General features: G+C 52.4%; 1 protein-coding gene across 1 annotated transcript; it reads left to right on the top strand.

Annotated features, from left to right (window-relative positions):
• Positions 1–463: 463 nt before the first annotated feature.
• Positions 464–16,913, top strand: IGF2 (insulin like growth factor 2). The gene is made up of 4 exons (XM_074149379.1): positions 464–988; positions 8,723–8,885; positions 15,295–15,461; positions 15,909–16,913. Exons 1-4 carry the CDS (start codon positions 875–877, stop codon positions 16,149–16,151), a joined length of 687 nt encoding a protein of 228 aa, XP_074005480.1. The 5' UTR covers positions 464–874; the 3' UTR covers positions 16,152–16,913.
• The last annotated feature ends 8,648 nt before the right edge of the window (positions 16,914–25,561 follow it).

The raw sequence follows: 25,561 nt of genomic DNA, 5'->3' as shown, positions 1-25,561 counted from the left end.
CTGAAAGCGGGGCGGACAAGGCAATCTCCTGCTGCCCCATCTCACTCCCCAGGGCTGGGGGCTCGCCACCCAGCAGCAAGAGGTGCTCAGGGGGTGGCCCCCAGCATTTTGGGCAGGGGCTCGGAGAGCAGACACCCACCTCCTCCCCTCACCTGCGGGGGTGGCAGGGGATGTGCGCAGCCCCCGCTCCTCCGGGGACAGCCGGGGTGGGTCAAAGCCCCCACCTGGGAGCAGCCCGCGAAGAAACCGTGCGGCTCAAACTTTCTGTCCCCTCTTCCCTCCCCGAGCTGGACTCCGGAGGGTTACGAGGGAGAAGGAGGGAAGAAAGGAAGGGAGGGAGGGAAGAGAGGGGGTTAGACCGCTCTGCAACATTATTGGCTGCGTGGCCGGGCTGGTGCTCGCTGGGGAACTCAGAGCATGCCCATTGGGGGGGTATAAAAGGGGGGCAGCCGGAGCGCCCTGCCTGTCTCCTCGCTCGTGGGGCAGCCAGCCGGGAGCAGCGGGTAGTCAGGCAGCCAGCCCCTCCGCCCCGGCCAGGGGGACGCAATCAGTAAACACAAAAGTGAGAGCCACCCAAGGGGCAGCCAAAGCAGGAGGAGAGAAAGAGAAGGGGAAAAAAAAAAAAAAAAGGAGGGGGAGAAAACCAGACAAAAAAAGAAAAAAAAAAAAAAGGAAAAAAAAAAAAAGAAAGAAAGAAAGAAAAGGAAAGCGCTCGCTCTCTAGAATAACAAAATACCTGATCGTAAGAAAATAACATCCTTCAGACAAAATCAAGCAGGGACTTGACATTCCAAAAAGGCAAGGCGAGGAGAGCGAGACAGGGCGCGGGGAAGGCGAGCCAAAGCCGCGATCGCTGCCAGGGCAGGAGAGCAGCATGTCAAGCGCCGGGGCACACACGGATGAGCGGTGCCGGCAGCCTGCCTTCCTCCCCGGCCCGCCGCCGCCACCGCCGCCGCCAGAAGTTGAGAGTAGCAGCGGCAGCGCCAAGGTAAGCGCAGCTCCGCGCCGCTCCGCGCCCCTTCGCGCCGCGCCTCCGCGGGCAGCGGCGGGCGGGCTGCCCCGTGCCGCGCCGTGCCACGCCGGGCAGAGCCGTGCCATGCCGCGCTGTGCCATGCCGAGCCGCGCCGCGCCGTCCCCGCTGCACGCCGTCCCCACGCGTGTCACTAGAGGGACCCCGAGAGCTGGCCCAGCCGCGGGGCTGGAGGGTCGGCCCGCGGCGGTGGGGTGCGCGGGGTATCCCCCGGGGGCACCCCACATCCCGGCGGCAGGGACAGCTCGCCGGCTGCCGGCGCCCGCGGCCCCCCGCACCTTGCGGGGGGAGGGATGCTGGCGGCGGGACAGCTTGCGCGCGGTTTGCGCCCCCTTTGCGCGCCCCGAGTGGCGGCGCGGGGACGTCCCGCGTGGGGAGCCGCGGGCGTGCGGGGTCGGCTGGCGGCATCGCGCGTGTGCGGGCAGCCGCGGGCGTGCGGGGGCCGGTCTCGCCGGGCGGCGGGGCCGGGGCTATGCGAGGTCACACGGGGCTGCGCGGCCGCTGGCCGCCCGTGGCGCTCCCTCCGGTCCCGGGGCCGTTTGGGGAGCGGGGAGGCGGTCGGCGCGGGGAAGGCACAGGCAGTTCCCCGGCTTCGCAGAGCGGGGAGATTGTTAAACTCATCTTCTGCAAAACACTGCGGCGCGTTCGGTCTCGGAGGGATAAAAATACAGAGAGGAAAAACAAGAAAGCGAAGCCAAAATGGAGTGAGAGTTAATGGTTGGCATGCAGCCTTCGACTTTGTGTGATTTTTTTTGATTATTTTTTTTCCTTCTTCTTCCTTCCCAATTGCTTTTCCCTACAGTAATTGTTTTAAGAGCGCAACTTGGAAGGGTTTTAGCACTCTGTTGAGCAGTAGGGAATTGGGGCACATGAGGAAACTCGGATTTAGCGTAACTGTACCAGCAGATGTGGCTTCCTCGCCTCGAGCCAGTGGTACTTTAGCAGGGTTGCTGATACGCCAGGTCTTGCTGAGGCGGCGTGGAGCAATCGAGTGTAAAAACAAGGTTTGTGTGGGTGGTTTTAAATAGACACCTCAAGAGAAACGCTGCTTTCAACCCTCCAGTTGAGGCTTCCTCTCCAAAGTCTGTAGTTTTCTTCCAAATGCCGGGATGTGTTTGGGAGGCCAAGGCCTGGTTTTCTTTTAGTTTATTTGTTGTCAGGTTGCACGTGTCTGTGTTTTTTCCTTTTACTTCGCAGAGTGCAGCCCGTTGGGTTTATTATTCATCCTCTTGCCTTGATTTAGAGTGGAGTTGAGGAGCCTGGGTCGTGGGGTTTTGTGAGGGTGACTTTGTGCTAAGGACATCTGGAGGAATAAAACTGACTGACACTTCTGATTTGAGCTTCACTGAGCTGTTTTGGACCCAGCTTGACAATTTTGGTGGGGGTGAATGGGTCAGAGCTGTAAATCTTGCTCCATGTTGTCGACACCCACACAAGTTCACTCAGCCTTTCAAAGGGGCTATCCCGGCTCCTGTGAAAATTCATTAAGGGATAAAAGATTTGACACTGTGGGTCCCCTCCTACCGCCACATGAAATTTGAGAGCCAAAATGTGTCTGCGTGTGTGTCCCAGTGCCTTTTCTGACAGGTGATCCTTTTTGCAGCCCGGCTGGAGGGCTGCTGCTTTGACCAGGCAACTCGGAGGTGTCAGTGCGTGTCTTCCCATTGATTCCTATAGGCTTAGGAGCAAGCCCGGCTTGCCCCGTGGAGCACCAGAGAAAAGCATTTCTTTACTTTTCTTTTTTTAAGTAAAGCAAACACAGCAGGTGAGGTCTTATTTTTAGAGAAACCGAGGAGTTAGTGTGCTTCCAGCAGTGCATACGAGCACCGTAAGTGGCCTACCCTCTCCCCGCTCGTGTCCTGGGACTGACCTCTTCAATCCTTCTTCGGCTTGTCTTTGCTTTTAAAGGCTGCTGTGTGCCTTTATGGGGTGAAGAGATACTGGCCTCCCTCAACATGTTTGCGTGAGGGGTCGGGAGAGGTGGGGGACACCAGGGGAAAAAATCTGCCTTGGTGTGTCAGCCTGGCTCTGAAAGGGTTAAAGCTGCTCTGCCAAGACATAAAGCAAGTTCAACGTGTTGTGGGAATATCACTTGCCAGTAGACTCCAGTCACCACAATTTCTGATTTAACAGCTTAACTTGCTGTTAACTTTCCCTGATACACTCCAGGTTTTGGATGGGAATGCAGAAAGGAGAGAGGAACAATAAAGAAAGGAGTTAAGTGAGGCTACTAAAATGGACTTAAATCCCTTCCCTGGATCCTGCCAGCTGTCTTTAGAAGAGTTAAGCAAGATTGCATTTCCTTTTTTTTATGCAATAAATCAAATGTTTCTGGGCTGCATACCAAAATTTGTGCAATACGTTCTTACTCCCCAGTGGGGTGAGTAAATGGTACTGAATACCCCATTCACCTTTTTCAGCTTGATTTTTCCACTGCTACAGTAGTCCTTGCTGCAGCCCCGATAGCCACGGGGTGCAGGCAGCACTCCCCTGCCCACCCTGGCCCCTGTCCCGCAGGCAGAGGAGGCAGGCGTCTCTCCCTTGCTCACAGGACAGGAGGCAGAAAGGTGACCCCCAGCGCAGGACGGAGTGGGCTGCTGATGGGGACAAGCAGTGAAGACAAAAAAGTGAGGGCTAAAAATAGCAGCAGCATTGCCAACCTCAGCCATATAAATGTCATGCGAGCCAGGTGCCAGGAATCAGGAGTTTTTTATTTTTTTCAAGCCTGAGCTAAACAGCAAAACCCCTGGTCCTGGGTCAGTTTTATTCACCTGACAGCTCGATGGTCAAAAGTTTTGTGTTTTGAAGCTTACTCCTTCCAAGCCGTGGGTTGGAAATCTCATCCTCTCTCTTTTAGATGAAAAGGGAGGCTCTTCTACAGCGCAGCACTCGGTGGCTCCTCTCCCTATGGGTACCGCTGGGCGCCTCATCCCAGTTGCTCTGCCCAAGATGCAGCCCCAGGGTGGTTTTCGGCTTCCAAGGCACCTGCCTCTCCCCACCAGCCTCCGCTAGCCCGTTGCTACTTGGCACCTCAGGGGATCGTGGCCCTGCGCCCTGTGCGAGGTTGCCCGTGGACTGGGGTGGTGCTCGCTTGGCACGTGCGAGGTTGGCACGGGTGCCTGCTTCCTACCCTTTCAGGAGAGCCACACTGGAAATCGGGTCAGCTCCCCGCTCTCCTGGGGCTGCCCTCAGAGAGGAGTAACACAGAGAGATGATCGGTATCTCTCACAGGCAGTCGTCAGTGTAGTGAAACATCAGTCTGCCTGCTGTAATTTTGGAGGGGTGGAGAGTGGTGGAAGCTAGGATGCACAAACTGGGATTTTCTCCTCCTGCACATGCCACTGGGTTTAGGCCGATGACTTTTTGCCCTGCTCCCTTTTAAACGCTGCACTGCTCCACAAAGAAGTGAGATATATTTTTTTTCTTTTTGCTGTCCAAATCCAAATTTTGCAGACTGGGCCATCTGTCAATTCCCTCCTACGTTGTTCTGTTCATATTAAATTGTAATGAAGGCCAGACTGAAGAAGGAATTAGGTCAGACAGGAGGTTTAGTCTCCGTTTTTGGGGAGACGTTTGTTGCCCAAGAGAGGCACAGTGGTTTGGTTGGCTCAGCACAAGCCTGGATGCAAGGGATGCCTGAGCTGTCCTCCGAGATTTGGCAACAGGACCTTGTAGCACATTGTGGCCTCTTGGCCCCCGACTCCCCAGCAGCTGGACAGAAGTTGTCGATCCAACTGAATCTGCAGCAAATCCTGAAAAAACCTTTAACAGACTCAGGCAGGAGGGTGGCTCTGCTGCAGACTTGCCCTCGGGCTCACTCCTGCCACACCACAGCTGCAGCAAGGGGACCTTTTCTGTTGGCATGTCCCTGCTGGCTGGGGGCTGCTGAGAAGTTTTTGGTGATCCCTGGCCACGGGTGCAGCAGCCTGTGCTGTGCGGGGGGAATGCTCAGGAGTCCCAAGGCAGCCAGGAGCATCCCATGTGCAGCAGCTCATGGCTGAGCTGGCTTCCACAGCAGCCTGGCTTTGCATGGCGATCTGGGGATGTGGGGGAAGGCAGGAGAAGGACAGGAAGGATGGAGAGCAAAGCAGGCCCTCTCCAGGCAAGGAGAGGCCAGCATTGTGCTCCACTGGCTTGTCTGAGCCTCTCCTGTGCCAAGAAGGCTGCTCTCATGTGCGATTCCCGGGTTGGTACAGGGCATCTGTGCAACCAAGAAATTCCTCTTGCATCACCCTCTTGCATGCCGTGTGGGGTCCGAGTCCTTGTTAGGAGGAATTCAGTGTTCACCTGGCATACCTCGTGCAGCTGTTTCCACCACCCCTGGTTAAAACTGCATCCTGAAGCGTTTGAGCTCTCTGCGGACACGTAAGGAGGAATGGCAGGCGGCATGGCTGATTGAACCTGCTTTGGCAAGAATGAACCATTGGGTGTAGCCTCTCCCCTAGTGGACGCAGGACCTTGTCCTTTAGGAAAACGCCCTGCTTACTTCTCACTGTCTTATACCAGTTACCTCTCACACGAGAGACACTTTCTAATAAAAACTGAAGGGTTTTCCAGACGTTGGTGTGGAAATTTACTCCTGTCCCATAGCTGAGGGTTCTGTGCCTGTCCGAATGCTTGGAATAGAAACCAAAAGCAGTGCTGTCCCACACTTCAGTGCAGAGTGAATGCTCAGAGGGATTCATAGGGCTTTGACTCACAATGCTGAACAGGATTCGGTCATGACAACTGAAGCTGTATGCCACCTGGGCAGCTGACATGGTGCTTGCACCGGGCCATGGGCTGTGGGTACCCAGCCGTGCTCTGACACCCCATTTTGGGAAGCAGTGCCTGCTCTGGCAGCTGCAGCGGAGCGTGAGCTCTTCTGCATGGGTGCTGCTCATCCCTGTTAAGGAGAAGTGAGAGGAGGGAAGGATCAATTGCTGTGCTGCACTTGTGACAGCACCCCAGCAGCCTGCCTAGCCTCTGGGTAAAGCCTGGGGGCTTTTCCTCTGCTGGGTCCGTAGGGCCAAAGTGAGAGGGAAGGGCTTACAGGGTTGGGTTGGGTTGCAGCTCCATCAAGCTGGGCAGAAAATGCAGCACCAGGTAGTAAATAAAGATGCTTTTTACTTTGCTGCCTGGTTTCTCATTTTACACGGCTGCTGGAGGGAGCAGGCAGACGGCAAGGTGACAGCGGTGCAAAGGGCTGGTGGTTGATGCACAAGAAAATGGGGACTTCATCACATCACACACCTCCACGTCAGCCCTGGATGACACCATTCGGACCCTGCCTGTCCTCAGGGGAGCTTCCTGGCTGGAGTTACGGGGTGAGTGGGCACCCTACAAGAGACCGCAGTGGAGGCAGGACAGCTGCCAGGGGCCACCTTGTGTGGGTTGTGCAGCAGCGGGTATTTTCTGAGGATCGCAAGTTTTTTTCCACAGAAGGTATCAGGTCTCCCCAGTATCAGATATCGCCCCGCCAACAAAACCTCACTTGCTTCAGAGCATCTCAACCCTTTCTTTAGACTGGATGTGGAGGAAAACTGCGTTTGTCACCCATGCCACTGAGGAAGCTCCTTCTGGGGGACCGGCTGTAGCTTGTGGGAGGCCAGTGCTCAGGCTGCTCGTTAGCCGCAGCGCTTGCAGCCAGTGTGAGCCTAATTGGGGACAGGGGATTATTTGGGTGTCCTCAAGTCCCACATCAGCAGCTTTGGTCGTGGCACTGGCTGGTGTGCATCTGCTGCTCTGGCAATTAGCTGCTGGTGCTACCTGCGTCCCAGAGACACCAGCAATCAGGAGCTGCATGTAAAAAAATAGGAAAAAGGAAAGCAGGAAAGAAGTAGAGAAAGAGAGAGAGAAAGAAAAAGAAAGAAAGAAAGAGAGAAAGAAAGAAAGAAAGAGAGAGAAGGAGCAGGATCATTACTGTCTTGCTGTCTTGTCAGTTGGAGATCCGGCTGCTGATGCTGTGGCACCAGGGGCATGACTCAAGCAGCACAGGTGATGCTGTGGTCATGCTGAGGGGGCCCAGTAAACACCTGTCAGCCACTTGATAAAAAAATCAAAGTGAAAAAGTGTTAGTGGCAAAACACTGAAGCTCGGCAGTGTGGTGCAATCACAGCCCGGTGCTATCCCTCTCTATGGCACCATCCATGGTGCCATAGACCAAAGCCCCCAGGGTGGGATGAAAGGAGACTGGTGCTACTGGAAAAGCTGGTCCCAGTCCCATTGTATGCTGATTTGAGCCCGGTTTGTTCCCAGTGCTGCTGCCTCTCTTTTCCAGAGCCCTGGAGGGCTTTTGCCAGCCTTGCTGGTCTCTGCCAGCACAGGCTGAGCTATATGACGGGCATCAAAGCTCGTGTGTGGGGGGTGCCCCCCTCAGCCCACCCAGACCTTGCAGCCTCCCTTTTAGCTTTTCTTGCTGCTGATCCCTGTCCTCCTGCCATTCAGAAGAGCTCACGACTTGTAAGCACAGCACATTTCTAGCAGTGACAATTTGAGCTACATGCTAGTAAAAAATTGGTAGCAAGGGTGGCTTTATTGCTGGCAGGACCGTAGCAGGGCCCCGGGGGAGCTGGGCTAATTTCCTGGCTGTGCTGCAGACTTCCCCCGTGACCTTGGGCAAGTCATTTAATCTATCCTGGGCTTCGGCTCCATCTCCGAGCATCCCGGGGGGGTGAGGTAATATTCATTAACTGATATTATTCTAGAGTTGCTCAGATGCTATAGTGGTGAGGGCTGGATGTGAAACCCAGCATCTTGGCTGAGTGTTAGTGGGAAGAGGGGATGCTCTGCTTGAGATTTAGCATTGCCCATGCCAGCTACTATTTTGCCACACTTCTCGTCGTTTTGAGCTGATCTGTCTAGCCACCATTGTTATTTAGCTGTATGTATACAGTGATGCTAATCACTGAGGGACTCTAATGCTTCAAACCATTCATGGGTGTTGCTTCATGCAGTGAGGCAACAGCACCCTCGCTTTACACCTGCAGAAGCTGAGATGGAGGTAAAGATGTTTGCTGGAGCAGAGTCAGAGGAAATCTTTGGGTTAGTTAGCAAATACCCAGGGAGTTTCTTTTTTAATCCTCTGTGCTGGCTGATACCCCCTTGGCCTTTCTTGGTGATGCCTCAGGTGTGTTTCCCATGGGACCGCTCTGCTCCTGAGGGATGTCTTCTCGGTCCCAGCTCTCGTCAGCAAATATGGCTTGTGCAATCAGCCCCTTGATTGCCCGAGCCTCGGCCATGCGGGTCTCTCACACGCTGGGGGTGAAGGCCGCTGCTCCCTGACAAAACCCGGCTTTCCTCAAAAGCAGCTCTAGGACAGGTTGAAACTTCGTTTCTGCTTTGGGGGAACACGCGTTCAGGTAGGGCATGAAAACCTCTCATCAGAACTGAAAAAATAAAAAATCACACTGTTGAAAGAGCATGGGGAATAAAAGCCTTTCAGAGTTCAGCTGAAGTGGGATTTTCCAATGGAAAAACCGCTTCAATGCAAACCTTGTCTGGCCAGAGCGGCTGACCGGCGAGGCAAGCGCAGGGAGCCAGCCTCACACCCAGCAGTCGGCTCAGCACTGCCGGTCCTTCCCTCCAACATCCCAACATGTCCAGGCTTCAAACCCCAGGCGTGCTGGGGGCAGGGTGTGTGTGTGCATTCCCCGGGGGAGGTGGCAGAGAGGGGTCTCTCACGCCATGTTAATGCTGTGCCTCTGTCCCCAGGTGCAGAGGATGTGTGCGGCAAGGCGGATGCTGCTGCTGCTCCTGGCTTTCCTGGCCTACGCGTTGGATTCGGCCGCAGCATATGGCACGGCGGAGACCCTCTGCGGCGGGGAGCTGGTGGACACGCTGCAATTCGTCTGCGGGGACAGGGGCTTCTACTTCAGTAAGTGCCAGGCAACTGCTGGCGGCAGGCAGGATGCTGCCCCCACACCATGCCTGTCTTCAGGGCAGCTGGGCTGGGAGGGAAAGGAGGGATTTCCCAGTGTGGTCCTGTTTGTGATTGCCTTGTACATGGCAATAGGTGAGGAGAGGAGTGAGAAAATCAGTGTGCTCAGGGTGACATGCACCCACCTTGCACCAGTTTTCGGGACTGTCTGGTCCCATGGGGAAACTGAGTCCTGCATTTGATGCTTGGGAAAGTCAAATGTCACTGGGGAGCCATGGGTTGGCTCACCAGTGATGCGGGCAAGTCATTAAAGTAATGAGGATGTCTGCAGCCAGCTCACTGCTGAGCTTGGGCCCTGGCTTATTTTTAAACCTTGCTGCCCGTGTGCTGCATCCTGAGAGCAGGCAGGAGCTGAGCGCTCCCTCTTTCTGGGCAGGCTTTGCTTGGGTATAGGAGCAGCTTCTAGGCTCCTCCCCAAATACGCTTTGTTGTCTCAAGAGTGATGTCTAACCCTTGTGCAGAGCAACTAGTGCAAAAAAATGCAGTGTTGCTGTTGTCCACAGAGTGCAGGTGCCTTATGGACAGTTGGCTGTGGTGGGCTTTCTGCCAGGATACTTAGGGGGTTTGGACTGTTGGCACTAACAGTACAATGGCTTAACTGGTAAATGGGGAGGAGGAGGAGTACACCAGTAGCAATGGATGCTCAGTAATCTATAGGTGAAGGTGCCTCGAGTGTGACGCCTTGTTCTGGTGTTTTGGTGTCCTTCGCTGCTTGGCAGAGGGAAGACCCTGTGTCTTGCTGCCCACTGAGGACTGAACCACAGAGTGACTGAGTACAGGAAAGATGCAAATCCAAATAGGGGGTAAGAGGGCGGAGATCCCAGCTGCACGTGGTGCCATGCATTTGGCAGGCTTGCCTCTGCTGGGAGAAAAGGAATTTAAAAGTCCCTTTCAAGTAACAGGGTGTTTTTTGGAGTAGTGGAGTCGAGAGTCATCTTCCCTCTCATCCCAATCTGCCTGTGCAGTGAACACGGCGCTGCAAAGTTAGGAGACAACCCTGGATGTCCCTTCCCAGCCTGGATGCTCAGGCAGACTTGGCTGATGCTGCCAGCTGAGGCTGGGCAGGGAGAGGCACAGGGATCCTACATCCAGCAGCAACCAGTGCTGGGGCTGTGTAATTTTGGGCAGGCGGTTGGGCTTTACAACTACCTGGGGGTGATGGCCCTGCCCTGTCCCAGCTGAGCAGTGGGATGTTTTCATGGTTCCCCCGGCTGTTGCGGGCAAGTGGCACTTTTGGGGATGCCCTGGGCACACTTCCTTCCTCTCGCTGAGCCCTTCCTCTTCTCATCTGCCCTTGCACCTTTCCTCCACCAATGAGCCCCATGCTGGAGCTCAGCCGAGGTAGTGGGTCCGGGGCTGGCCTTACTGGCGCAGCGAGGAGGCGAACCCCTCTCACGCTCTCACACCTCTTCCACTCCCTCTATATATAGAGGAGTGGTTTCTCTCCTGTGGTTTCTCTTCCCTCCTCCCCCTCTCTGGGGATGAAAGGGAATGGGGCTTTTGTTTTACGGACAAACTGACCTCCTTTCACCTCAAATAACCCAGCCACCCAGGCCAAAATAAAAACACTTTTGAAGGCAGACAAGTCGCTTGGTGCCAAGTGGCCAGTCTGGTGCTTGCAAGGGGATTCTTCCTTTCTTTTTTTCTTTTTTTTTTTTTTGTCCTCTCCCATCTTCCCTTCTTTTTGAATGTTTCTGGGGTGCCCAGGTGCTGGGGGATGAAGCAAAGTTCCCCCCAGTCCCATATTTTAACCCCTTTGGCATCTGGCCAGCCTGTGCCACGCAGGGCAAAAGACACTTGGGTGATGGCTTTACTTGATGAAGGGTTTGGACATCCCCAGCTCACCTCACTTTTTCCCTTTACCTCCATCAGTTGGCTTCATCTTCACTTTTCACTGTGAGTGAGTCCCAGCCCGCAGATGCCCTTGGAGGCATCGTGGCTGGCAGGTGCTTGGGGCTGAGGATGTTGAAGCTGCCTCCGAGAGCTGCAAAAGAGCTGCACTAACAGGGGCTGGGAGGTGGCAGCACCAGAGTTACCCAGCCACTGGACCCAGGGTACCCAGGGTACCCAGGGTGGCAGACCCACCCTGGGTACCCCCCATCCCAGGGTGGGGATGGCGATGGCAATGTGCACCACACTAGCCCCGCGCCGCATCCCAGAGATGCTTGGCCAAGCTACAGCTGTGGCCGTGCATGCTTTACTCTCCACCTCTGCCGTGATTCCTCTGTGACTTTTAAGGTTTTTGGGGCTGGCTCACAGGTGCCATCAGGGTGGTGGCATCCCACTGCAGCTCTGCTGCAGGGTCGGGACCCCCTCTCCCTGCTCCCTGGCACCCACTCCGGGGGCGGTGGAGGGATGCTGAGCGCAGCCCTGAGTCAAAAAAGCGGGGCAGGTCGAGAGGAAGCCCCAGCCACGAAGTTGCTGTCATGCAATGCTGGCAGGGAGGGCAGAAGGAGCTGCAGGGGGAGAGGCGTCCGACTTCTCTGTAAACAACAGCTCCTGTTTCCTCCTTTCCAACAGCTGATAAGAATTTAGCTCTTTGCAGCCGCTTGTGCTGACGGGGCACATTCTTGCGCGCCCGCCGCTCCTCCGAATAATACTAGGAAAAAGCAGGGGGGAAAGCGCGGTGCCGGGGTGGGGGAGGGCCAGGCTGGGGGCACTGGGACGGGGCCCGGCGCCGCACAAAGGCCCCCTTGTTGCTCCCGACATTCCTGCGACAGGGGCGCGGGGACTGTTTACACCCAAAGTCCCCTTCCACTCGGCTTGCTGCCTGATTGATCGGAGGAGAAGAGGGGACCCTGCCAGGGTGGCACCAGCACCACGCACCCCTCCCCGTGGCATCCATCTGGCTCTGGTGAGGGTAGGGAACCCAGAGCAGCAGGGTGGCGATGCCAGGGAAGGGACTCTTCTGTCCCCTCGCGGCTGTGCCACCACCTCCAGTGCGGAGCTGCAGGTATGCGGCCTCTGGGTTCTCCCAGGACCAGATTTGGCTTTGCACTGCTGCCGGGATGCCCAGGTCTCCCTGACGGGATAGCCTACTGCCGGGTGGGAATAATCCCAGATAGCTGGAGGGCTTTGCATCGCCGGGCTTTGCATCACTGGGCTTTGCGTCGCCGCAGAGCTGTGGGAGGTTTTGGTGGAGCACAATTTGGAGAAAAAGAGAGCACAGCCGTTCATTGAAGGCCGAGAGGAAGCTCGTTTCCTCGGGAGGAGGAGGTCATTGCTGCCATGGGAAGTGGCTCACGCGCCCGGCAGTGCCGCAGCCTGCACAGCTTTCTCCTGTGGGCAAGGGATGGAGTGGCTAAACCCTTCCCGGGTTTGGCAGTGGCAGTAAATTGAGATGCCAGCTGTGGGCAAAAGCCAGGAAATTCAACCTTTAGTCCGTGCGTAAATCGTGTTATGGAACAAACACTTTTCCCAATCCAGGTCAGCAGTGATATTGCTGTTAACCAGAAACAGCCTGGCATCTCTTCCCTGGGTTGTTGTCTCCAGGTACTTTCTGGGACTACATCTCTGTTTGTTATGTTTGCCTATTTTTTTTTCCTAAAGTAACTCTCCCACAGAGGATTGTATTGGCATTTGGCGAGATCCGTACGGACAATTATGTAATGGGAAATGTACCCTATCGGAGCGTCGCAGCGGAGCTGGCAGCGGTGCCAGCAAGGGGAGAACAGAACGCAGCAGCTTTATGCAAGAGAGAAGGGGCAGGGCTCTGGGGCCGGGGGCTGTGCCTGTGCCCATCAGCTGGGCAGGGGCAGCCAGCAGGGTGGAAGAGGCAGTGCCACCTCTGTGGTCCCTGCCGGGAGCTTGCCCGGGCAGTGCCACACCTAGGCTGTGCGCAGTGTGCACTGCTGTCATCTTACCATGCGCTCCCATGCCAGAAGTGCCCTTGGTGGCAAGGAGGTGAAAATGGTCCCGCTTTGCTTGTTGTTTTCCACCCCTCCCTCTTCTTTCCAAACAAACACATAGCTGCAAGTGGGCAACTTCTGTTTTCAAGAGGAGACGTGTAACCTTTCAAAACCTCAACTTCTCCCTGAACCGTGCGTGTCGTCACTTGTGCAACCTTCTGTTCAGCGGGAGTGTGAATGCAGTCCTCTGGGGCTGTGCTAGCAAGAGGGGGTGACTTGAATTTTCTCTCTTTTCCTTCCAAACTCTCCTTCTGCTCGTGGTCAGGATGCCTTTCTGGAGCAGCCTAATGCTTCAGCAACCTGCCACATGTGCAGGTTTAGGTGCTGAGGTCAATATGCACTGAGTGGGGGCCATAAGTGGTGCAGGGTGTCGGTGGCAGCGCAGGTCTCCCATGGACCTCGCCAGGCATCGCATGCCTATAGAAGAACATATGCAGGTGGCCCCAGGCTGGCTCCTCTCCCCTGTTCTCCCTCAGGCATTGCCACCTGGTTTGCCTGCGCTGCATGCACCTGCCTTTAAAGGGAGTGCCCAGTCCAGCGTGCTTGTTGGCCACAAGCATTTACAGAGAGAAAATTAAACTCCTAACAGTGCTCCTTTTGCTGAGCCTATACCAAGAGGGAACTGTCCTTCTCATCTTCCTGTGGGGCTGGCTAAGGGTCACGCCTGAAATTTTTCCAGAGAAAGAGAAAAAGAAAAGGAAGGTGATGGCGCAGAGGGGATAAATGTGGAGAACAGAGCATTTTAAACGGCTCCCGAAGGCGGGCTGCATGGTATGAGTCAGCTGCCTCATCACCCTGCACCCCGATGCCGCGTTTGCTCTCGTGACCTCCAGGTGCAATGGCGATGCACCAGCATGGAGCAGAGGGCTCCCCGCTGACGGGGGCAAAGCTGATTTTAACAGAGCGCAGGTGTCATGATGCTTCGCTATTGCAGAGCCCATGTTGAGGTACAGCCGTGGGGTTTTGCATGTCTACATTGCACATGCAGGGCTGCACTGCGTACATGCGGCTGCATTCACGTGCAGGGCTGCGTTGCTCATGCATTTTTACCTTGCACATACAGGGCTGCTTTTCACACATGGGGTTGCATTGCATGCACAGAACTCCTGCGCTCTGTGCTTTGTCCTGAGGCTCTTTGGGTGGGCACCCAGGTGGCATATGCCCTCAGAAAATTGACCAGCAGCTGCAAGCCAGGGCCCTTAAATCTTAATGAAGGCCAAACACTTGAGTGCCCGCTTCATCTGGAGCACATGGGGGGATTGCAGGCCATGCAATGGGACCAACATGGACCATTTTGTGCATTCCCACAGGCTGGCTGGGACACCGGGGCTTGGCCAAGCATGGCAAAGCGAATAGCATTAGGCATTGCACCTCCACAGCTCACTCTCAATTTTTCCCCTGCCCAGATTTTCCTGGCCAGGACATGGTACCAGATCCTGTTTGCAAGCCCCACTGGTCCTGGCCTCTGCTCCTCTCCCTCGGAGCACCTTGCACTGGGAAGAGGTGCTCATGGCAGTGTGCAGAGCCCCTGCCACAAACCCAACAACAGCCCAAGCACATAACATGCCACGCGTGAAAACGCAGAGAAAATGTTTTCATTTTGGGATGGTTTACGTTTTAGAAGTTGCAATTCCCAAGTGAATTTGTTTTGCATCAGAAATTCGAATTTGCCTATCTCTTTTATTACAAGAAGGGGAGGAAACCCAGTAAAACTCATGTAAGCTTTTCCTCTGGAGTGCTTTGGCAGCCATTAAGCAGTGACATGAAATGCACTCGGTTGTTGCTGCTCCGGACACGGGCTTTCGCATCCTTCCGCAGGCAGAAAAGGGAGAGGAATCCTTATTAAAAGATTAAGTTTAATAGCTATTCTTGGCGGGTGCAGGAGCCTGTATTCTTTCTGCAGCTGTCTCAGAGCTGTCCCATCTGGTAAAATTTAGCCGCCTTGGTTCGCTTCACCTGCCTGAGCGTCGACCCGACAGAGGGAGGTTGGCAGCCGCAACACTACGCTGCTTCTTTCTAACAAAACTCGCTGCCAGGATCAACATCGGAGATGGTCACAGGAATCGGCGCAGCCCTGGCAGCCAGGCTGGGCTCGAGCTTCCTCGCTTTAGCTGCACCCGAAAAGGCCACTCGTGCTGGAGATATATGAGGGGAATAAATCACTGCTGTATAAAGTGCCTTTAATTAGCGCCACGCACACGCAGGAAGCCCTGTTGGCATCAACAGCGTTTGTCTGGGAAAGCCTTAATGTGAAATTCAGCTGGTTTGCGGGCGCGTGTCGGCTGGTTTGGGAGAAGCACTGCTATTTTTGAAATGTGTGGGACCCACCAGGCTCTGGTGGCTGGTGGAGGGATGCCTGCGAGGGAAAGGGTGCTGTGGAGTGATGAAGAGGGTCTGGTCCATGTTGGTGGCTAACATGAGGGTCTCTGTGGTTGCAGGTAGACCGGTGGGACGAAATAACCGGCGGATCAACCGAGGGATTGTGGAGGAGTGCTGCTTTCGGAGCTGCGACCTGGCTCTGCTGGAAACCTACTGCGCCAAGTCCGTCAAGTCCGAGCGCGACCTCTCTGCCACCTCCCTGGCAGGCCTGCCGGCGCTCAGCAAGGTAGGGGGGCTTCTCCGGGATGGTGACCCTTCCCTGAAATAAAAAGCAAGATGGGAAGGACATGGGTGGGAAAGAACAACCCCCAGCTGCAAGGTCTGCTGCTTCTGCAGAGCCTTTGAGAGATGCCCACTCTTAGCAACTCATGCCAAACACCCTGCAGAAAGTCAGCTTTTAATAAGGTGGGCGATCAGAGGTGGGCTGGATCATAAATCGTAGAATGGTTTGTGTTGGAAGGGACCTTTAAAGGTCATTAGTCCACGGCCCCTGCAATGAGCAGGGACTTCAACTAGATGAGGTTGCTTGGAACCCCGTCCAAGCTGACCGTGACTGTTTCCAGGGATGGGGCAATGTTTCCATGGGATGGATAGAGCTCAAAGAGGGGAACCCCCATCTGGAGGGCAGGCAAGCTTGTGGTGAGGCTGACTTTGCTATCCCGTCCACTTGCAGGAGAGCTTCCAGAAGCCCTCACACACCAAGTACTCCAAGTATGAAGTGTGGCAGAAGAAGAGCTCCCAGCGGCTGCAGCGGGAGGTGCCTGGCATCCTGCGAGCTCGCCGGTACCGGTGGCAGGCAGAGGGGCTGCAAGCGGCTGAGGAAGCCAAGGCGCTGCACCGTCCCCTCATCTCCCTGCCCAGCCAGAGGCCCCCAGCGGCACGAGCCTCCCCCGAAACGGCCGGCCCCCAGAAATGAACCCTGACCGACCATCTCGATTTTTGATCTCCTGGGGGAGGGCAGGAGGACTGGCGAGACCCGGCCCCCGAGCCCCTCCGTCCCCGGGGCTGTCGAGCCAAGGAGTGGGGCGGCGGGGCACCCTCACACCGTTCTGGCCCCAACCAAACAACTGACACAGCAAGGAGGGGATGGCGGCGGCAGCGAGCAGCGCCGCTCCTGCGGCATCGTCCTTTCGGGGTGGGGGGGAGGGTTGTTTTGTTTCCCAGGCCTGTTTCGTTCCCCTGCGCCCCCAGTTTTTCCAAGTCTGTACTTGCAAAGGGACAGTTTGGCACTTGAACTTTTTGCTGCCGGGCGCTGCATGACATCCCCGGTGCCAATGCCAGAAGACAAAAGAAAGAGCAAGAGGGAAAAAGGATATGAAGTTAAATTTTAAAACTTTTTTTTTCTCGAGAAGAGTCCATTCCGTGTCTTTCTTGACAATAAAGTGAAAAAAAAACATAAAACGGGGAAAAATATTGAGGGATATAATTTTTTTGCCTCATTCCCGCCCCACTTTTTTCTTCTTTTTTTTTGTTTTCCTATTTTTATAACTTTCTTTTGCACCTTTAAAAGAAAAATGTACCTGAGAAGAAGTTCCGAGGAGCCCCCATCTGCATTTTTGTGTGTGTGCTTCATTACAAGATTCCAAATCGACTTGCACCTTTTTGAAATCATCGATGACATGAGAAAGAGAGGAAGAGGAGAGAGAAAGCGAGAAAGAGAGAAGAAAAAGGAAAGGCGAAAGAAGAAAAAAAAGAAAAAAGTGAGCTGATGCTCACTTTAAATGGAGGAGGCGTCTGCATTGCACATTTGCCACGGATTTAGTTGATTTATATATATAATATATTATATAACTTTTTTGGCAAAAAAGCACTATTTTTATGGGACATTTTGTGTAGTATCTGAAGAGGGATTGTAATGTTTAAAATGTGTTATGGTGCTAAAGTAAGTTGGAAGGGAAAAAACCCAGAAATAGCAAGGGAGGGTGGGGAGGGAAGGACAAGATAGCGAATACTGAACTTGAAATTTTAGCTTTTCGTTTTAGGAAAAGTGTGATAAATGTGTTTCTTTTCTCTTCTGAAATATAGCTTGGTCATGACCATATGAGCTAGTTGGCTGTTACTCATGTACACAGATGCACGCACACACAGAAATACATCGACACGCATCCTTTTTTTTTTTTAAAAAAAAAAAAAACCACAAAAAACCACCACAATTTAGACTAAAAGGGAACTGTTCTAGAGACAAACTATTTTGAATGGTGAAGGTGTTGCCAGTTACAACTTGAGCCCCTGCTTCTGCATGGACCCCTGGTGGAGCTTGGCTTCCTGAGCCACGGGGGACCTACTGCTTCCTCCCCACCCTGACGGCTTGCTCGCTTGCCAATGCTCTGGTGAGCCCTCACTGCCCGGTCCCTGCAGAAGTTCCAGCTCTGTGCCCCACCATCTTCTTTTCCTTCTCTTGCCCTTTGTGTCCTTCTCGATGGACCCCCCCCTTCCCTGCCCTGTGCCCCCTGCCCTCCTCCCCTCGCCCCCCCCCCCCCCCCCCAGGGCCATAGAGGAGGAGGGATGCACCCAGGCGGCTGCAGGGCTAGGACTGCTGCATGGGACCAGGGGAAAAGGCAAGTCTCTGGCTTGAGGCTTGGGACTCGGTGAGCAGATGGGTTTGAGAGGTGGGCAGAGGGCTGTAAAATAGGTTGGTTTTAAAATAATATATATTATCTGTCTAGGAACCATAAAAAGGGGGGAATCAATTACATCTCCCTATGATATACTCTCAGTTGCTAATAAAATGGGGACACTCTGTTAACCAGTTCTGTACTTGCTTTGTCTTATATATCCATACATTTAAAACATAAAAAAAAAAAGACTACTTGAATTGTATTCTATTTCGTGGTTTGGAGGGGAGGGCTAGGGGGAGTCTTGAGAGGGGGAGGATTTTAATGTATAATCCTTTTGTTTGTTATTACCTTGCAATGTTGAGCCATGAAGCCTTTGTTTAAAAAAAATGGCACTGCAATACACGACAAAGAAAATCCTTTATTTATTTTATTAAATATATATGGAAAAGAATGAAAATCAGTCCAAATTAAAAGGGGGGGAGGGGGAAGGGAAGTGGGTGGAGTGGGGAAGGCAGAATTAAAACAGAGCAATTGCAAATAATTGACTTTTTTTTTTTTTCTTTTCATGTGTCTTTTTTAAAAAGAAACCTAGTTTTTATTTTTTAAAAAGAGAAGGAAAAGCTTTCCTGGATGCTTTGTACCAAAAAAGAAAAAAAGAAAAAAAAAAGAAAATCTGTTAAGCAAATAAATATCCATCCAGAATATGAAGCCTGACTTTTCTTTTACTTTTCATTTATTTTTGCTGCTGGGGTGACAGTTGGGTGGGGAGAAGGCCACACCAAATGACACTCTTCATGGAGGAAGAATGTGTTGTAGCTCCTCTTTTTGGGGCTCAAACCTGCAAGAGTGAGGTGCTGTGATGCCCTTAAACACATCCCTGAAACCTCAATCCTACAGTGGATGCCCCCTGAACCTGCTGAGATAAATATGTGCCCAGCAATTTGTGGTGAGATTTCAGTGTGTTTCCCAGTGGCCATCGGGATTTGCTTAGCTTCAGCATTTTACCAGTATGGGCTGTTCCTGGAGGCCTGAAAGCTGAGCAGGAGTCGAAGATGTGCCAAAGGCAAAAAGGAAAAAAAAAAAAAAACTTTTCTCTAGATCTGGTTTCCTTATAGACAGTGCTTCTCTGGTTTCTCGGGGTAGGTAAGTTTTTAGGGATCTTGATGAGATGTTTTTCATCACATATAACCATTGTGAACCAGTGCAAATGGGAGGTATAGTACTGTAGTTCCCGTTTGGCAGTAGAGCAACTGCTGGGCAAAACTGTGCCCAAGCATCCCTAATTCCCCAAATCAGGCAGACACCACCTCATCTGTGCAGTCCCACTGACATGGCCACGACCTTTGTACTGCTGTGGGGTAAGGGACTTGAGTAAGGACTGTTGAGTCCAACCACCTGCCCCAGCTGACTTGGGCTGGAAAAGATTTTCCACCTTGAAAGCAGAGTTGCTGACTTAGGCACTTAAAAATACATATTTTAAACCAGTTTCTTTTAAATTTTGCAGTAAGCAAAAAGAAAAAATATATTTTTTTCTCAGAGTTTTTTCTCTTGGGATTTTTGTTGTTGGTCAAGAGGTTTTTTGTACAGATGCAGGGCTGGCTGCTTTCTTTGGACATGGACTTTATTGCAGGTGGAGAAAGGATATCACTGTCCCACCACCTGCCTCAGCCCTTTGGTTTTCTTTGCATGAAAAGGTGTCCCTGTGAAGGGGTGAGGACTGACTTTGTCACAGCTTCTGGTGGCCACTACTGGAAATTTTGCCTTTGGAAGATTTGGTCCCTTTCTGCTCTTTGCTGTTTAAACCGCTGTCTTGGGGGACATTTAGAGATGATTAAAAACCAAGAAAACTTCAGCTAAATCTCTTGCCTGCCTCCCCCAGGGAGAAAAGCACCAGTGTGGGAAGCGCCGTAGGGTGATGATGCTGTTTCCAAGCACAGCTCATCTTTAACCCACCTTTCTGCCTTATCCTGTCCCAGGTCACTGTGTGGCCAGACCAGAGCAGCTCATTTTTTTGGATGCTAGGAAACTGCTCAAAATGTGCCATCTTGCCTTTTGGCTTGGCAAGGACTGTGTTCATTTGCAAGGAGAGACCCAAGCAGCCACAGGGACTTCTAAGCCTGGTCCTGGCCAGTGGATGGGAGACTGGGTGAAACTGGACCTTTGGTTTTGCTCAAGTTTCTTCTGTTGCCTGCAAAGCCTCTTTGCAGGTCGGCAGGTAAATTACAGATTATCTTGGAAATCCCAGACTACAGGCTTGAGAACAAACCTAAGATGCTATGTTTGCTCAGATGGATGGACAGAATTGACTCTGATTTTTGTTAAATTGCCTCTACATGCAGACACAGCTCCCAGGGCTTAGCTGCTGGACTGCAGAAGCATGGGAGGCTGCAGATGCGACTGACAGCACTCCCTGGGGAGGGACAACTGGTACGTCTGGGCACCCAGTTCACCTCCTCATCCACCCCCGCTGGTCCAGGGACGCCCACCCACTGCTCTGCTGCTGTGCAAGAGGGTGGGGAGGCAAAAGATAATTTCAGCAGAGAAGTCCAAAATGCTGCCTAGACCCCCAGGAAGGACTGGAAAAGTCACCCCTTTGTCCTAGCCCAGCCCCAGCTCTGCCCCTTGAGTCTCAGTATTATCATGTAGCTCTGCAGGAAGAAAAGGGCAAATGGTTTTTGCATAAAGCATCTCTTCAGAGGGTGTTTTTCCAGTGAGATACATACAGGGCTTACTGGGAAGGAGGGAGTTTGCAACTTGCTGTACAGAAGTGGACAGAAGACAGAAGTCTTTGCAAGGTGTGTAAATCAGTGTCTCCAGCTTTGTCTGGATATGGAGAGATACAGGAGAAAAAACCCCACCAACCAATAGATACTTTCCCCTTCTTTTTCCCCTTCTGCATACTTTCTCAGCTTTTTTTTTTTTTTTTTTTTTTTGTAAATCCAGGAAACCACTGAGCTGTTTTCCTAGCTTTCAGTGAGTTGTATTAGTGCCATCAGGATGGACTGAGCCTCCAAACTGGTTCCTCTACCTCTGTATCTTTTGCAGCCTCACCCCTTTCATTCTGCCTGCTCCCAAAAGCTTGGTCTTTCAGAGATGTACCTAGGCGCACTAATTGAAGGGAAGAATTGTGTTTGTTGTTTTTTAAAAATATACCAGATTTCCTTGTTGCATGTATTATTGTCCACTGATGTTTTACGTGGCTGTGGGGAGTCCTGGGAAAGGTGTTGATGTATCGTGGATTATCTCACTTGCATGCACTCAGCAAGACTCAGACGGTTTCTGCACCTCTTGCACTTCTCATCTGTAATGCCATACCAATAAAGCAAAGTAGTTATAGCAACCTTTTGGCATCTGATATCTCTTCACACACACCCCCCCCCCATTTATTTTTTAAAGAGCAGGTGAGCCATAAAACACCATGAGGCTGGGGTAGCACAACAATTTCCATGGCTCCCAGAGCAGGTGAAGGGGAACGCCAATTTGCAAAGACAAACAGACCCCATGTCCTAGGAGGGGACTGGCATTGCCACTGTGGGGCTGGGGGTGGCTCTCACCCCCCTGCAGGGTGCTGAAGGATGCTCTGGCTGTCACCAGGGAATGTGCCGTGGCAGACATGACTTCAACCTGCTGGAAAGGCACTGGTCCTCAGAGGAATCTTGGCCCTCTTCACTGCTGTGCTCCCAGCTGGGCATGTTCTGAGGAATGCACTTGCGCATTAAAATCATGTTGGTGTTTTCAGAGAGCCCTGCAAGAGACTCTTTCACTGCCTTCTCCTTGTATCTACCAACAGTGGATCAAAAGCTGAGGTTTCCAACCTGCCAGGTTCTGGCTCAGTGACCAGCAATAGCCTTGAGACAGGAAATTTCTGAGCTAGGGTTTTTTTTGCTTGGGCAACATGGGAGGTCAAACTTGACACTCAAAATGGGCCTTTCTCGCCTTAAGCCAGATGCTCACAGCTCTTGGTTTGGGCTTCCAGGACAGACACAGCATGCAGCAGTGACTGGAGGTGAGCACCAGGGTAGAGCATCCATCTCCATGTGTGTTCTCTAAAGACCAACATGGCAAGTAGCATTGTCCAGAAAGCATTACGCACAACACAGTTTCAGATGGAAAACAAACACTATTGAAATAACTGAATAATTCACAGGTAGCAGCAGGAGAGACAAGTGCAGAACTCGTTCCCTGTCACCAGCAATAGAATACCTGCTTCACTTTTCAAAATTAATAGAGATAAATTCAGCTTCCACTGACTTTTCAAAGCTCTCACATGTATTTGATGGACATGTTTGTCCTTCTTTCTTGGTCAGCTTTAGAAAGAGCATAGCTTGCAATTTTAGGATAGTGAGATGAAATAATACCAACAATTATAATGTGAAGCACGTTATTGCATTCTTTTCCATGGGAGAAGTGCTGGAACAGTCTCTTTGCACCTCTTTGCCCCCCTGTCCTCCCATCAGTTTGTTTAGATGAAGGCCATGCTCATTCTGTACAAGACCACATCCTTCAGCTGTGTCAAATTCAAAAGGAACTGATTTAGGAAGGCAGTGAAGACCCAGAGGTCTTGTTATAAAACCTGTTATTGTAAACAAGCATTATAAAAAAAATTGTATCATTTATTAATAGAGATCTTCCCCCAAAGAATCCAGGTTTCTTTGTCTCGTTGCCTCTACTGGCAGGCCAATGGTCTCTTATCAGTTCTGGTGATTAGAAACCATCTCCTAATGACTAGATGAAGCCACGCATGATGATGTCTCTTCTAATGACATCCCTGTCTTTTGTCTTCTCTCCTTAGATGGAGGAACCAGATCCTTCATTTCACCAAGGTGCTAATCCAAGCTCTGCCAGCATTTGGGGTACAATTTCCTTAAGCTCCATGTTAGGAGCACAGGCACCTCTGACAGTACCCCTTCAACTTCTAGGACAGAGTATCTCCCCATCATTCCCCCTCACGAAAAAAAACAACACCAGGAACAAGAATTTTGGAGACTTGATTTTCCCGTCTCAAGCCAGAAGGGCACACTGATAATGGTAATTGTTGTTTTCTTCACAGCTGGGCCATAGCTGCAGAGGGAGGGAGGCAATTAAGAGAATATTAAGACTTCATCTTCCAAGAGGTTGTTGCTTCTGTTCCTCCTCCCTCACCCCTCCGTTCCCCATGCTTAGCAAATAAAGCGGCAGGAGTATTATTTCTCAAGGCCTACACTGACGTCAATACGCAGGGTATTTATTTATGAAATCGAATCTAACAGTGGGGGAGAGAGGAGTGGAGGAAGATGGACGCGCAGAGCTAGCGGCTGCCAAGTTATAATAGAGCAGAAACCTCCCAATATTTTTCTACCCTCTTTCTGGGGGAGGGGTGCAGTGCCCAGTGCTTTGGAGGCCCAGGGAATGCGAGATGGAAGAGAGAAATGAAAAGGCAGACTTAGCATTGAGAGCAGAGGAAAGCTATGGTAAAGGGAGGACCTAAACAAGTTAAATAGCCTGTTTCTGGTGCTGGGATATTCAGGTTCAGCCCTTATGCAACAAGGGTACCACTGTAGACATTTGTCTTCAGGCAGGCTCTGACCAGGCTCTAGCAGACCTTTCCTCTCAACCTCTTCAGTCTTTATGCTGAAAAATCAGAGGGAAATTCCAGACCAAGAAATAATTTCTCCTTTTGATGCTGCTTCCTCACTCCCAGTTTCAGGGTCAGGCAGCAAAACAGTCTGGGAAGCCCAGCAGTGAAGTTAACATGAGTCTTCTTAACTTCAGTGCTGGGCTTCCCAGATAGCGGTTGTCCTAAGTTGTCCTTTGCAGTCGATGAGAAACAGTTTTCCAGAGCAGAAGTTTTGTCCATTGATGTTACCCTGTGCAGAAGCATAAAGAGCTGAAACTCAGAAAGGGAGATTATTTTTTTTCTTTCCCAAGGAGGATACAAGCTCCAGTGCAGAGCATTGTGGAGGCGGGGGAGAGAAGCCTGAGGAGCTTGAGGAGCACAGATGACCATGACAACATGGTGTCTTCAGCATCAGTTGTGGCAAGCACTGGGATAAGATGTCTTTGGGCATCCCTCACCAGCCTGGAAGTCATGCAAGGAAATTTGCTCCCTTGGGGATGGAAGTAGAGGAGAATGGCTTTTGCCTTTCCCAAGTACAGTCTGTTAGCCCCCAGGATAGGGCTGGGCAGGGGGAGGAGGGAAAGGAAAACACTCGACTGAGCATAGAAATCAAATTCCTCCTCTTTAACTCTCTGGGCTCCTCCATGCTTATTGCTGGAAGAATGTAAGGAAAGCCTTCACTGAACAGCTCCTGTTGCAGCCCAAGGGAAGCCTGCTGCATAGCGTGAGGTGCATCTGAAGGAGCCCTGCAGGTCTCCAGGTTTGTTGGGAAAGCCCCTGCTTTTCCTGGGATTCCCCTGCTGACTCCTCATTGCCATGCACAAGGAGGAGGTGATGCCCTGGACGAATCCCTCCCCGCAAAGGCTCAGTTTGTGCCCTTGCAAATGGCGTCAAGGTGTCAGCCAGACCCAAGCTTATTGTTTCTCCAAAATAAGGGAAGAGAGACATGTTCTGGAGATCTGTTTACAAGTCAGACTATCTCTAGTTATATAATGACACAGGCCTGGCTGCCAGCAAATTGTTGCTCCGAGCTGGGGAAGACAATTAGATCGTCTCTCAGGGCGGTAAGCGTGCACAATGCAGGCTTTGTGCCACCCTGCCACCAGCCCTGGTATGCGTGAGCGAGCCCGGCTCACCCGTTGGCCTTGGAGGAAGAGGTGGTGGAGGGAAAGGAAAAGCCCCTGGCCAGGGAGAGCCAGCGCCTGCACCTCAGCGGGTGTGCCTGCATCGGGGTGGGAACGTCGCCCAGGGCCGGGGGGCGCCGGGGATGGAGCCCGTCTGCAAGCGCTTTCCTGTCCCGGCAGCAAAGGGATGACGGTAAATTGGTCGTCGCGCCACAGGGCAGCGACAGCTCTGACCCCTCCGCTGAAAATGGGATGGGAAGTTTCGGTGTTTGGCATCCTGCGCTTCCTGGTGCACTGACGGATTTAGGCTCTTGCTGAAAGTCCTGGCGCTGCCTGCAGAGTCAGTGGAAAAAATGTGGTATCTAGAGATGGGAAATACCAAACCCGCTCAGAAATGCACTCACTTAAAAGGGAAAGGTGGTTTCCGGGTGAACTTGCATTCCTCTCTTCAATGGATGTGGAGGGGAACAGGGCTTTGGAAAATTCAGAGTCTGGACTGCTGCAATGCAACCTGCGATGAACATTAGCTGGATCCCGCTCAGAAACACTTCTGGGCCACAACATTATTCTAGTAGGGTTATGCTGCCAAAGCTGCACACCTGGCGATGGGGAAAGGACCGGCCACTGCTGTCCTCTCAGCACAGTGGGGTTGGGGCACCCCATGGAGCTGCACATGAAAAGCATCTCCCAGCTCTCCTACGTGCAACAGCAGCCTTGGTTTCAGCAGGCAATGACCCATGGAGAGGAAAGATGGTCTGAAATAAAATACCCAATGTCATCAACAGCCACAGATCCACTCAGTGAAATTGCTCGTTGCTGCAAGGAGTTAGGGAAAGAAAAACACTGGGAAAAGAATGCTCTCTCCATGATGAATAAGGGTACGTGTACCTGCGTTGCACAGGGGAAGTGTTGATAAACATCGCTAAACCCTCATGCTTTGGAGTAGCTGGGTGCTGATAGCCTGGGAGGCAGAGGAGACTTCTGCTAGCAGTTTCCTAGGGCACAGCTGCCCACACTGAGCACTTTTAACTCATTCAGGCCATGTTGC

The sequence above is a fragment of the Numenius arquata genome, chromosome 6 (assembly GCF_964106895.1).
Source record: "Numenius arquata chromosome 6, bNumArq3.hap1.1, whole genome shotgun sequence".
Taxonomy (NCBI): Eukaryota; Metazoa; Chordata; class Aves; order Charadriiformes; family Scolopacidae; genus Numenius; species Numenius arquata.
Note: the sequence above shows the minus strand (reverse complement) of the source record. Positions and strands in the feature narration are given on the sequence as shown.

What these genes read in the sequence shown, in the direction of transcription:
- IGF2 (XM_074149379.1), top strand. Translation starts at nt 875, where the DNA reads ATGTCAAGCGCCGGGGCACACACGGATGAGCGGTGCCGGCAGCCTGCC. An exon ending in GTAGCAGCGGCAGCGCCAAG is followed by an intron (nt 989 to 8,722) that starts GTAAGCGCAGCT and finishes CTCTGTCCCCAG; the next exon opens with GTGCAGAGGATGTGTGCGGC. An exon ending in GCCTGCCGGCGCTCAGCAAG is followed by an intron (nt 15,462 to 15,908) that starts GTAGGGGGGCTT and finishes GTCCACTTGCAG; the next exon opens with GAGAGCTTCCAGAAGCCCTC.